General features: G+C 41.6%; 1 protein-coding gene across 1 annotated transcript in view; it reads right to left on the reverse strand.

Annotated features, from left to right (window-relative positions):
* GPC4 (glypican 4) overlaps positions 1 to 14,313 on the reverse strand; it is a 107,960-nt gene that overhangs the window by 4,011 nt on the left and 89,636 nt on the right. The window contains exon 4 of the mRNA XM_007462874.1: positions 3,866 to 4,031. Within this exon, the coding sequence (XP_007462936.1) occupies positions 3,866 to 4,031 (166 nt within the window). The remainder of the gene's footprint in view (positions 1 to 3,865; positions 4,032 to 14,313) is intronic.

The following is a 14,313-nucleotide window of genomic DNA, read 5'->3' on the forward strand; positions in this document are numbered from 1 at the left end:
GCTACCTAAGCTCGCTGATGGAAAGGAGTTCTGGCATCAGCAGATCAGTGAACCCAAATCTGGTCAGCGACCTTTCACCTAACCCGAGAACAAATGCAATCCAACATTTTAAAGCACGGGCTCATTTCTTTCAACTACAGTTCCGATGTCACAAACCACGAATAGATGTCGGTGCAATGCAATTTTTTTGAAAGTCATAACAAATGAAGTTTCAGGTTGCATTGTGGTAAGTGCCAATAAACTGACACTTCCAACCTCTAAGGAAAGGCTGCCAGCATGAATATACCATTGTGCTCGAGGAGAGGAAAAATGCGTTTGATGTGCTAGCAAAAGGGGACTTTTGTAAACAAGTGGAGCACAACCTAAACGTGTTCATCATTGTCGAAGCACCAGGGCTGCCACTTCCAGAGAGCACATGCCTTAAGAGCTGAGAAGGAGTTGCTGGCTCCAGAGAAAAATATTATGAAGGGACAGACCATAAACATCTCAAACACAGAGGTTTCAACAGGAAGGAAACGGCGCACCTCGTCACTACTTATTCCCCTAGTGGCAAGGAAAGGCCAGATCGTGAACGTGTTCGTGTGTTTGTGAAAGGGAACATAAACCCCAATTCTTCTGGCTGTTTGGTGTCTTTGTCAACTCCAGGCCTGCCGGCCGAGCACAAGGCCCTGGAAAGGGAGAGGGGCCGGGCCCTTGTCACGCCGCTGCCATGGCGTTGCGTGTCCCGCGACTGAAGAATGCGAGTGAGGCTGTGGTCTGCCTGGAGGCTGCAGCCCGGGAGCCAAAGCCGCCCCTCAGCCCCAGGGCAAGTCCTGTCTGGCTATCCACTGGGCGCCTCCATAGAAGCGGATGGCCCTGATGAGAAGCCCCAAGAAGAGTCCCACGATGGCTGGTCCGGTGTTGTTGCTTCTGATGGATCTAGGCTGCAGGTCTCCCCTTTTTGCGGGGTATCTGACCAGTTCCTGCCTCTTGCCAGGAACTGGCTGACGTCCCAGCCGGCAATCCCGACTCCCTCATACTAAATTCCCAGTGGCAGCAGACATGGGACATTCATAAGGGTGGCTAGGAGCCAAATGAATGTTACCACGATGGCAGTATGCGACGGAGAGCAAGTTGCACCTACCCGTAATTTATGATTCCCCAGAAACTGACTTTCGTGGTCGTGGTGGTGGTGGGAGTATTTCTCAAAAAGAAGGTTTCCTGTAACCAACCTCTTACGAAGCCAAGTCCAAGGTGTTTTGACTATTCGGATCCACCTTGATAAAGCTGGACGACAGTTTAATAAATAGGTACAGTTTCAAGAGAGGGACAGGAGGGCTCGGCAGCAAGAAGGCAGAGTTGGAAAACTCATCCTTAGTCTCTTCAAAGGGTCTAGTCCAACTGCAGGAGTTCAGTGCTCAGGACACTCCCCCCGCCACCCGGGTAACAAAGCAGCCCCTTCTCACTAGGGAAAGCGATTCCTCTTGCACTGTGCCGCCGATAATCAGAAACCCAATCTTCAGCCTTGCGACCCGACTGGATGAACAAAAGGCAGTTTCCCGACTTAACCCCAACATCTGATTTAAAGAAGTGGGGAAAAAAGCCCTTGCCCATTCATTAACTGCAGTCATTTTAAGGGGGGAAAAGTTCCTTGCAAAGAAAAAAAAAAAGAACTTATGGTAAAGGTATGTAAATTGGGACTGAATTCTATAACCACAGAGCAAATTAATTAAACCCTTGTGAAAATCCACGAAAAAGCACTGGAGATTAACAATGTCTATTACTCCTGGCCTTTTATATCAGCTTATTAGAAATAAATAATAAAACACCCATTAAAAATGAAGTTTAGATATAATTATATTCCTCCTCCCTCCAGAAAGTATCATTTAAAATAACTGAAGAAAATTGATTCTGAAATCCTACCAATTTCCACTGGGGTTGAATTTTTGTTTCATCAAAGATAACAAATGTAATTTGTAAAACACACAGCAAGAATAGTGGCAGCGAGGGAAGTCCTCCTCGGTTTAGAGTACCTGGTTGAAGACGTTAATTAAGCAAGCCAGAGTATGGTTTTAATACGGACCTGCAGACTCTTGGAAAAAATATGTAGAATTTGTATTTTAAGACGAGTTTCTGAGTTTTAGTTTCTGTCAGACACATTAGAAGAACAGAATAGTGTAGTTCATTCCTGATGTACCCGTACAAAAGTTACCCAAACTAGATCATTGTCACCAGACATTTTTGCTACTGTAGAGCAAATGCTACAGCTCTGCCCAGAGAACTAATGCATTAGATGTTACAGGAGAAAGCGAAAAGGTAAACCATCTTGTTTTGTAAAAATGAATTTAGCAGAAGTGAGCTGCAAACTTGACATTTGGGGTGGGGGTGAGAGTGGGATTAAAAAAGAGAGAAAGAAAAAAACTTTCAACTTTAGATCTAGAAATGCCATGGGCTTTTATTTCCATGGGAAATATTTTCCAGCAACAGTTTCTCCCATGGCTTCTTTCTGGGCATGATGTGCCATTTGTGCGTGTGTGTGTTGACTGGTCTTATGCCTTCCCTTTCATGGGATTCTGCTTTTCTGTGTGTGGAAGATTTTTTCAGGTCTTCTAGCTTTGAGCTATTTAGGCTACAATTGTGCTGAAGCGTTTGATATTCACGTCTTTTTTTTTCCCCCTGTGTCAGTGTTCTCAAGAATCTGTTGGAGCCAATTTATTGATGCACTTTCAGAGTTAATATGGTAATCGGCTCTCATGCAGACTAAACAGCATTCCCCGGCTCCAATCCCCGCATTCCCCTCCCCCCAAAAAACCCTCAGCAAATTGCATACATGTTCCCATGATGTGGACAAATAAGTGAAAAATAGGTGCTTACAAAGACACTCAAATTTTACAATTATGTAAATGTGACTGGGTATGGGAGAAAAACCTGAGTTTGTTTTGGGGTGCTGATAGTATGTGGGTGAAGCCCCACCACCACTAGCAGCTTCAACAACTGCCACTAACATTCCGGGATTCCCATATGCATTGAGCAGGCATCGAGGGAGTCGATGACTGGATATTTCAATCATCCATAATTTGTCCTTTCCCAAAAATCATAATTAACGTTCTTAGAAACAGGCCACTTTACTTCCATTGGTGTCTAGGTTCCCAGTAATGGTTTTCTAAGTTTTAGGTGTAGACGAGAACATTGACCTCTAAAATTATCAGGACAAAAGTCCTTCCATTCTCACCAGAGCAGTCTGTGATTGTTAAATCTCTACAGAAACATTACCCTTAAATTTCCACAATCAGATTGCACCTGATCCAAATACCCAATGGGTATCTGGCCGTTTGCAGAAGATTTGGTTGCAATGTAACAGATATAACATTTGAAAAGCCGCTTTCACAGCTCAGTGATGGCTGTACTCCAGCATTTACATGGATACCAGCCTATGATGCAGAACTAAAACTGACCTTTAGGGGGAAAAGGTCAAAAAATCACTTTCTTGTTATTAAAACTTGGTGTTCGCTGTGTCTAATGTCTGTCTAATGTCTTCAGAAATGCCACCATTAGTTCAAGGGAACATGTACCTGTAGAGCGGTGTGGACTTTGAGTACAGTTAGAACTCTGGCAAACACTACATAACGAACAGAAATTTCATCGCTGACAATTAAAACATTCCTTAGGGAATTCCCTGGCGGTCCGATGGTTAGGACTCTGCGCTTTCATTGCCAGGGCCTGGGTTCAATCCCTGGTCGGGGAACTAAGATCCCGCAAGCCATGTGGTATGGCCAAAAAAAAAAAAAAAAAAAATTAAAATTAAAATTAAAAAATAAATAAAACATTCCTTGTGGCAGAAGCTTAGCAATCAATAGCAACAGAAATACATTAATCGCCTGCTTACCTATGAAATTGTTCCACTCGAAATCAAGATCCCCTTGGTTGGCCAAACAACCTCTCATGATGTTGGAGCAGTAGTTGTAACAGGGTTTCACAGTCACGAGACCTTGGCAGTGGGAGCAGTAGATCATCTTCAACAGGGCATGGGTACACTGGGCTGTGGGATTTACCTAATTGGGAGAAGAAAAAGACAACGGTGGGGCAAAGATAGACACAGCAATTGCAAGTCTATCAAGTTGACTTTGAAGGCTTGGCCATGAACTTCCCTTAAGAATGAGTCGTGATGGGTCACATTTAGCAGGCCTGGCTAGCTTCCTGAAGAGCAAAATTAGATAAAGAAGAGGGGTATGCTGGGAAGAAGGCGGAGGTAGGGATGAACACTGAACTACCTTAAACAACAAAGTTGCATATAACACACAGACTCAACTACTCGCACTCATTTTAAACGGCTCAGTGATTTCAAAGTCCTTTTACGAATAAATTTCCAGGATCTCCGTAAGACGCAGTAGTAGCGGTGGTCTTTACCTGCCCGCCAGCCATGCCAGCTGTGGCCTCTCCCATCACCGTGGTTGCCTTGCCAGACTGGAACTCAAGCACATCCTCTCTTCAGACGCATTGACTACAAGACTGCCCTTTCACACGTAAGCCCCCAGTCAACGTTTAGAAGGGTACCTCGTGTGTACTCCCTTCTGTGCCAATAGCTGCACAAAAGACAAAATTAATGTATCCTACAGGGAAGAATGTGAATAAATTTGAACCTGGGGTTCTGTGAAGGCCGTCCAAGGCTTGGGAGCAGCATAGCATAGAGTGCTCAGGGAACATTGGATGAAGAGGTGGGACTTCAGTTAAATTCTGAAGAAAGGGTTGGATTTATTTATTTTTAAAATTTGTATGGAAGTAAAATTGGTTTACAATGTTGTGTTTAATTTCTGCTGTACAGCAGAGTGACTCATTTATATTCTTTTTCCTATTCTTTTCCATTATGATTTATCACAGGACATTGAATATAGTTCCCTGTGCTGTACGGTAGGATCCTATTGTTTATCCATCTGACATATAATAGTTTGCAACTGCTAATCAGAAGGGGTTGGATTTCAATGATCAAATGAAGGGAGAACATCGCAGTTAGGAAGAATGAAATGAACAAAAGCATACATGGTACTGAGCAGACCGTGAAACCTTAGAACGGGGTTGAGGAATTATGGGAAATAAGGTTGGCTGAGTACAGGAAGGGCTGTGTATGTAAAGGGGATTGAAAACCAGGCAAAATCAAGACACCATATGGCAGGACACAGGGAGCTACTGAAAGCTCATGAGCAAAGGAAGAGGCAAGGATGAAGGTGGCACTGAAGACGGATTGGGCTAGGCGTCCTCTGTAGAGAAATGAGACTTGGTTTCATCTTTCTTCAATTGTTTCACCTTTCAATTGCACTTCTACAGCGTGCAATTGTCCTGGGCATAGAAGAGCCGATCCGATCCTGTCACTCATTTCCATCAATGCTTAGAAAGGATCATGGCCAGGATCACAAGCTGGCAGCTCCCCAAGAGTTCCTGTGTTGTCATTCTCTCTGCCCCACCCTCCCCTTTTGGAGTCAATATCAGAGGATTAGTGCATTCCTCTCTATCAGTACCAACCAGCTCTGCAAACAGAGACTTCTGAAAGCAGATACCACCGCAGGGAACAGATGCTGGGATGCAGGGCAGTCCAGCAGAGCACTTCACCTGCTCTGGAGCGTAACTTTGGATACCACCTATCAACAGTAGCCTTAGGGACAGGAATGGGAGATTAGCACCATCAGAAGAAAAACTTCACACTGTTAGGCTCCTATCTGATGTACACACACACACCCTCTTATCTCAAACAGAACTCTAGCCTAAAAGGGGGAGGTACATCCAACAGGACGGTAGTTGTATACACCGAAGTCAGGGTTCCCTGCGAACAATTAGGACTTTTCCACAGTTTTAACCAGTGCCAAATGTTTTCCTAGGCAGTAAATTAGTCCTTTTAACTATGTATTAACGTACAGCAAAATCTTGGCTAAACAATGCCCTGGAGGAATAGCCAATCTGGATAGCTAGGTTTCCTGGACAGCAACAAGAGCATGCCTTTAAAGTCACAGAGAGTTAGGGCTTTGATACTTTCCCACCCCTTCACTGGACAGAGGAACAAACAGGCCTGGAGAGAGGAGGTGGCCAGACATTCACAGAAGTTGGAAGGGGCCCTAGAGATCACTGAGTACAGCTCTCACATTTGAGGGATGAGAAAACCAAAGCCAAAGAGAATAATTGACTTGTGGGCAGCCACCTCACTGCATATGACTCTAGCACTGCACCTTAGCAAACACTGAAACGATTTCCCACATATATCATGTGTCCCTGCCTCTTTAAACTGAATATATGAAACTCGAATCTTAAGCATCGGTAGTTTTCTGCTTTATCTTAAATTAGGTTCCACATTGGTGAGATTGCCAAAATGGCTGGATTCTGGAGAGGTAAAGAGTTATTATGAAAATGCCTGTGAAAACCAGGTTAGTGCATGGCATTTTTTTGATTATGGTGCTTATCAGGAAACAATGGACTTGTGCGAGAAAACAATGTAAAAAGTTAACATGTCAACAAGCAGTTACTGAGCACCTACTATGTGCCAGGGATTATTCTGGAATGCATTTGTGATTAGGTAGCAAGGCAAGTAGGAATTTCTAGACTACGAGACCTGTCCTAGAAAACACAGAGAAATTTCCAAATGGTGTAGACCTTTTGGAAATGAGCAAAAATTTTAAACTCCACAATTGTGCTCGAGAAACACTTTTGGCCAAAGAAGTCCTTTCCCTTTCCTTCTCTTTTTTAACTCTAGGATGGGGTTCACTACATCCTTGGTTCAACTGTAAGTCAAATCATTTATGCAGTAGGCCTTACAGGAGTATCCTAAAATAGGCTGATGGAGCCTCAAGTTTTAAAAGAGGGATCAAACCAAATAACACAGTAGAGTTTTATTAAAGGAAGATTATGAAGCTGGGTTTGGCGGAGTTTTTCCATTTCATTCTTTGGCTAAGTACTGGCTCATGTTCTGCACATGATTTGTTGTGTAACTACTAAAAATGATCACAAGGAACTCAGCTATAACATGCTATGGAAACACTAAATAATACCAGAACTGGGGAAGTTATAAGAAAACTGGGATGAGAAAGGACATATGAAATACCAAAGTTAGAGAAAATCTGTCTTTTGTCTCACAACCACTAATCAGACTACCATGCAGTGTTTTTTACATGAAGGGAATTCAGAACCTGGGAAATAAACCCCTTGTGTGGAATAAAGTAGAAAGACAAAGGCTTTTAAAACAGTCATGAGAACTAAAGAAATAGGGGTCCCCTGCAATGCTCACTCCCCCAGAAGAAGTGATGAGACTACCCCCCAGGTCTTGAGTCCCCATTCTCACTGACCTGACCAAGTTCAGGATGGTGAACACAGAGTACTAAGGCCCAGCTCTCCTTTCTGACTCTGGACTACCCCAGTGGGCAAACAAAATGGCTGTCTCTCTTTTGGAATCGTCTATGGCTTCTCGGTAAAGAGCAATGTAGGTTGGTCAACAAGCCAAAGGAATACTATTGCACTGGGAAGAAAAAGCCTAATAGCATACAGCACTTCAATTTAAATTCTCCTGTGGAGTTTCTGATAAAATCTAGCATCTCCTTGATCCAGGGATGGCTCTCGCTGTCATGTCATGATATACCAGGCCCTCAAGGGTACTCCATTACAAGCTGTCAATGGTCTCTCCACCATGCCAGGGGCAAACCTTTCACCCGAAAGCGGATATAATAGTAGATGAAGTCATACTGTGTTCTGGGGATTTAATAATTTTGAATATAAATTCAACTTCACTCACATTCTATTCCCTTGTAACACTCAAAATCAATCACTTCTCTCAAGTCCCCAAATAACTTAGTTACTGAAATAGTTTATACCAGAAGACCCAAGACTCAGTGGTAGATCATGCCACATGGGGATTAACGAAATGGGTAACCATACTCTAAGATCTTGCATTAATCCTCACTTACGTACTGATTCTCTATGGCATGCCGTGCCACTTAAAATGATCAATCTGATTATTCCTTTGGGTCACAGGTCTTGACCAACGTTTGATATGTTTTCCTTTTATTTAGAAGGGTCTGTTGAGCCCAGATGTGACTTCCAGAATCCTTGGGGCTGGGGGAGGAGTCGGGTAGGGGTTAATTATGGTTGCTTTTATAAAAGTCAGATTTTTCAGACCTCACTTAGCAATTCAATAGTTATTTCTAGAAATGATATTTAGAAAAAACAGGAATAGGAAAACTGTACACACTTCCCTTCCTCCTTTGAACCACCGACATAAAGAATGGGTTAATGGTCTCAGACAGAAAATACTTACTCAGTTTCTATGGTTTCATGATCATGAAGGTCATGATGTTAATACTGAAGAGAAAAATATTCTGTTCGATGTCAGAATTAATTTTCTACTGATAGCTTTTATTGGACTTTATTGCTTTATATGATATAGAGTACTTACTATGTGCCAGGCTCCGTTCTAAGTACTTTATATGTATTAAATCATTTAAGCTTCAAAATAATCATAGGAGATGAGTATTATTATTTCGTTTCACAGATGAGGAAACAGAGGACTAAAGAGATTAAGGGACAAACACAACATCTCCCAGTAGATGGCCAAGATTTGAACTGGGGCAGTTTTGTCCTAGAGCAGGTACACTCAATTTCCTTGATGTGTATCTTTTGAGTGCCAGACTATCGGAACCTTAAGGGCAGCACATGGGGCTGGTCCTCCTGCATAGCTCGCAGATCTAACATAGGGTATTCACACACAGTGAATACCTCAGCTCTGGGGTTGGATATTTTCTAGTGAGAATTTGCAGGTTTCAAATTTATTGACCAAGTGAATCAGTTTTTATGTTGATGGGCAAGTTAGGATGCAACTGTTCTACATGGAACAATATCTGACTGGACAACTATGGATGAGATGACAGATTTAAAAATAATTTTTAATAATAATTTTTAATAACTTTTAATAATTTTTAATAATGACTTATGCACTCAGTAGCCCCAACTACTGAGCCTGTGTGCCAGAACTGCTGAAACCCATGCTACAGGGATGTGAAAAAAAAAATATTCACCAGAGGTAGACACAAAGAACTCAAAAGCTCAAGTAAACACTGCTGGACACGAAGAGAAAAGAGGTTACTGAAACAAAACAGGAAACTATATATTTTGCCAAAGTTTTAACAGTTTGAAAAACGTGCAGCTAAATGTAGCAGAGATGATCAATTTCTACTAGAACGTGGCATATTATTTACATAAGGAAAAGGTTTTGACATTAATTACAGAAGAATGAGATGGCTTGACTTGTTTACGTAATTGAGGGACCAGTATGATAGAAAGGGAACATCGTCTGGACTCAATATTCCTTTATTAACTCAAATCAAAATCAATCTGAGTTACTGAGCATAATGACAATACATTAATAGTCAACTTCCAAGCCTTATGAAATCCTTCAAGACTGACTAAGGTGTTTCTAAATGCTAAGGTAACAAAGAATTCAGATCTTAGGAGCTAGTCTATGTTTCATGGTAAAAGTCAGTGGAGGGGGAGGGGTCCTCATTTCCTTTTTAACTTATTAAGACTCTTTTAAAAATACTCATTCCTGCGTTCCTCAGGGTATACGTTTAACGTGACATCTGCACTCCATTTCTGCTATAAAATGCCTTTGCAGAAAAGTCCTTTTCTCTGCAAAGACTCTCTTAATATAGATTGGGACTTTCTACCCAATAACCTGCATTTTCCAAACACCACATTAAAAACTACTGCAAGCCGCCTGAAAAAAGAGAAATCCTGGAACAGAACTCTTCACACAGCCTGGATCTCATTTCAGTAATTCAGAATGAGCCTTCAGCCACATTACACAGTGATGGCAGTCAACATGCGGCACTGAAGTTAGAAACACATTTCCTTCTACTTTCTTCCAGTTCCTAACATACATTCACTGCAACATTTTTCCCCTGCACTGCCGATAGTACCAAACAAACAGAAAGGGTCTAGATTTTTATCTGTTCTTGGTAACATAAGCACCCAACAAAAATAACAGGAAATCATTCCCCAAATTATGGTCAAAGAAAGAGATAGGGGGACTATCAAAGAAAGAGATAGGGGACTTCCCTGGTGGTGCAGTGGTTAAGACTCCGCCTGCCAATGCAGGGGACACAGGTTCGATCCCTGGTCTGGGAAGATCCCACATGCCGCAGAGCAACTTAGCCCGTGCACCACAACTACTGAGGCTGTGCTCTAGAACCTGTGAGCCACAACTACTGAGCCTGTGTGCCACAACTACTGAAACCCATGCGCCTGGAGCCCGTGCTCTTCAACAAGAGAGGCCACCACTCGCCGCAACCGGAGAAAGCCTGCACACAGCAATGAAGACGCAATGCAGCCAGAAATAAAGAAAATTTAAAAAAGAAAAAAGGAAAGAAAGAGATAGGGAACCCAAACACGCTGCGAGATGTGAAGTGTTTATTCAACAACTTCCCAACTCGGTTTGATTTCAATACACAAACGTGCTAAGAAAGAAGGTGGAGATTCTCCTATGTCCCTGATAATAGGATTTTAAACACATAACAAAAGATATAAAATAAGCTAGGATTCATTCAGGAATATTTGGAGCCACACTGTAGCTGAAACTGCATAAATGCTTGAAAATAAGTCTTATGTTTTAAATTAGACTCAGTTATGGTAAGTTGAAGGATCATTGTATCCGCCCCCTTGTAGAGGGCTCTATTATTGTTTTGAGAGTATTCAGTCCTTGACGCTTCCCACACCCCTACATTCCCCATGTCCACCCCTATATGTATTATAGTGTATAGAATATATACACTATATGTATATAGTGTATACATATATGTATAGAATATGAATATATATATATATCCCACCTTCCTCTTTGCAATTCTAGTCTTTAAGGTTGTGTGTGAAAAAGAATATTAAATGTTGAATACATATCTACACTTAAAAGCTTTTTGTATTGCTCATTTTAAAAAACAGACATAATGATTTGGGGAAATGGTAAGCTAATTTGTGTAGTACTCTTTTAGGTGTCGGGGCATTGCGAATAGACAACAATGAAGGGGGATCAATGGAAATCGTTTTCAAGGCAGGACAGTCATTTAGACATCACAAGGCTAAGGCACCGATTTCTAATTACAGTCCCCGGAGTTTGGGGTTGGGGTATAGACACAGCCCCATTATGTCAGTGTTAATTGAAACCATGAGAATGCAACTCTCTTTGGCATAGGAGCTATTAATTTTCACGGTGCATGTAACCACTTATGCATTTTTGAAAGACCACAACAGACTTCACCCTTCCAGGCAAAACTGCTGCTGCTAGCAGGTAAATAAAAAATGTATCATGAACCATGACAAGTAAAGATGAATAAGTAATACAAAGATGTGTAGCACCAGGGTATTCGTGAACCATCTGTTCCTAATTAAAGGGACTTTTCTGAAGTTTGAATTGCAAAGCTCAATGGAGTAAGCTGAAATCACTGGATGTCTGCGCCCAGAAAAACTGAAGCAAGGCAAACTATACTTCAAGTAAGAAGTGAGTTTCTCCTGAAGTCAGTTAAGCTTGCTGGTGCTAATAGCCTTTAAAAAGTTTAGTGATAATCGAATCATTGCTCAGCAAATAACAGCAACCCTTTTGTTGCAAAAGTAAACTGGAGAAGCAGGGCAACTGCTCATGAAGAGAAAGTGTGAACATCTCTGACTTAAGTATGCATAACTAGTCCCAAGACCACAATGGTTTTCATAGTTGACTTTAAAGGCTTCTTTGTAGATGAAGTGGGTGAGGTTCTCCACCCTGAAGGGTCTTTTTCAGGCCCAAGGTGATTAATTCTACTGGACACCAAAAGAAGGAATGTATTTCTTGGGTTGCTCCAGTTCCACCCGTCAACTACATTTGGACAACAGTTCCTACATAAAAAAACATTGCTTGGGTCCCAACACTGTTAGAGCTTACTAATTTTTCTCAGTCAAATGTAGATTATTTTCAACATGTTCAATTTCAAATATGTTTTTCATAGCCAGATCATTTACTGTCTTCCCCATACCACTACACCTTAAATTAAAATCTCTGTTGAGCTGGTACTCATACTCCAAAAACGAATGTAACGAATATTTTTTCAAATGTGCAAGTATTCCTTTCCACCCTTCTAAAAAGAAACATTACACTGATGATAGATTTTTACATAATTTGTGCTTTGGCATCTTTAGAAACTGATTTGATGCTTGAGTGTCTTATCATTATGTAATTTAGATATAACTCAACCTAGTGGAAGGGTTTGATTTCAAGTCAGTCCTTAAGTCAAGAAGATGCTCAGCAGTAAAGCAAAACATTATTTTTTAAAAGTTTCCAATTACAAACACAACATTTAAAAGTCATATTTCTCCAAAAAAGATATACAGATGGCCAACAGGCACATGAAAAGATGCTCAACATCACTAATTATTAGAGAAATGCAAATCAAAACTACAATGAGGCATCACCTCACACAAGTCAGAATGGCCATCATTAGAAAGTCCACAAATAAAAAATGCTGGAGAGGGTGTGGAGAAAAGGGAACCCTCCTACACTGTTGGTGGGAATGTAAATTGGTGCAGCCACTATGGAAAACAGTATGGAGGTTCGTCCAAAAAAAAAAAAAACCACACACACCTAAAAATAGAGTTACCATATGATCCAGCAATCCCACTCCTGGGCATATATCCGGAAAAACACTCTAATTTGAAAAGATACAGGCACCCCAGTGTTCATAGCAGCACTATTTACAATAGCCAGGACATGAAAGCAACCTAAATGTCCATCAACAGACAAATGGCTTAAGAACATGTGGTATGTATATACAATGGAACACTACTCAGCCATAAAAAGAGAATGAAATAATGCCATTTACAGCAACATGGATGGACCTAGAGATTATCATATTAAGAAGTCAAGTATGTCAGACAGAGAAAGACAAATACCATATGATAGCACTTTTATATGTAATCTAAAAGATGACACAAATGAACTTATTTACAAAGCAGAAACAGACTCACTTATTTACAAAGCAGAAACAGACTCACAGACATAGAAAACAAAATTATGGTTACCAAAGGGGAACGAGGTGGGGGAGGGATAAATTAGGGGTTTGGGATTAAAAGATACACACTACTATATGAAATATAAATAACAAGGTCCTACTGTACAGCACAGGGAACTATATTCAAATCCTGTGATAAACCATAATGGAAAAGAATATGAAAAAGTGTGTGTGGGGGGGTGTGTGTAACGAGAAACTGTACACGAGAAACTAACACAACACTGTAAATCAGCTATAATAGAAAATTTTAAGTCATAACAGTATTTTCCACTAAACAATTGGCAAGAAGTGTTTTACTGAAAGTAAATTGAGCCCTATAGCTTGTATTCATTGTATTCTCATATAACAATGCAAACAACTGTTAGGCAGACATGAGAATACAATGAATATAGAATAGGGATCAATTCTCCAAAAATTTAGGGTCATATTTGGAAATTAACTTTCTCAAACAACTTGACAAAACTAAGGTACACAGAAATTTCTTTCTTGCTTTAAAAAAATTCATACCAGGGCTACGGGTTCGTGCCCCAGTCCGAGAAGATCCCACATGCCGCGGAGCGGCTGGGCCCGTGAGCCATGGCCGCTGAGCTTGCGCATCCGGAGCCTGTGCTCCGCAACGGGAGAGGCCACAACAGTGAGAGGCCCGCGTACCACAAAAAAAAAACATACCAAAAGCAACATTGGAAATTGTGATTATTTCCTTATGGGTCACATACTCTTTATTGCACAGGTAAGTAAGGGTGAACAGTCAATCTTCTTGATTTCCCACCAGTCTTACTGGTTCTCAGTTAATTCTGGGAACCATGTCAAGAAGAATGCAATACTGGGAAGCCTCGAGTGTTTATTTACCCTGGGAGGTGGCATAACGTGGACTAGACTTCTAGCCCTCAGTCTTTTAACCTGCTTCCTTGGTTCAAACACCACCTTCCCCCTCAAGTTAGGGGTTCTGGAATCTCAGTTCTCTAAAGGGGCCCCAATGGGGCTAAGGGAGGCTAACACCATGGCAGGCTTGTGTCAGCCTGGTCCTTTTTTCCAGGAATCAACTCAGAGGGGGGATGGTTAATGTAAAGAAACCACTTTCAGACACTTGCAAAGGGTGTTCTAGTCCTTGCTTTTCTCTTTGGCACACACATGCACACGCACATAGACGTTCAAAACCACACGGCATGCATGGATTCCCCTGGTGGTGCAGCGGTTAAGAATCTGCCTGCCAGGGCTTCCCTGGTGGCGCAGTGCTTGAGAGTCCGCCTGCCGATGCAGGAGACGCGGGGTC

The sequence above is a fragment of the Lipotes vexillifer genome, unplaced genomic scaffold (assembly GCF_000442215.2).
Source record: "Lipotes vexillifer unplaced genomic scaffold, Lipotes_vexillifer_v1.1 scaffold481, whole genome shotgun sequence".
Classification (NCBI taxonomy): Eukaryota; Metazoa; Chordata; class Mammalia; order Artiodactyla; family Lipotidae; genus Lipotes; species Lipotes vexillifer.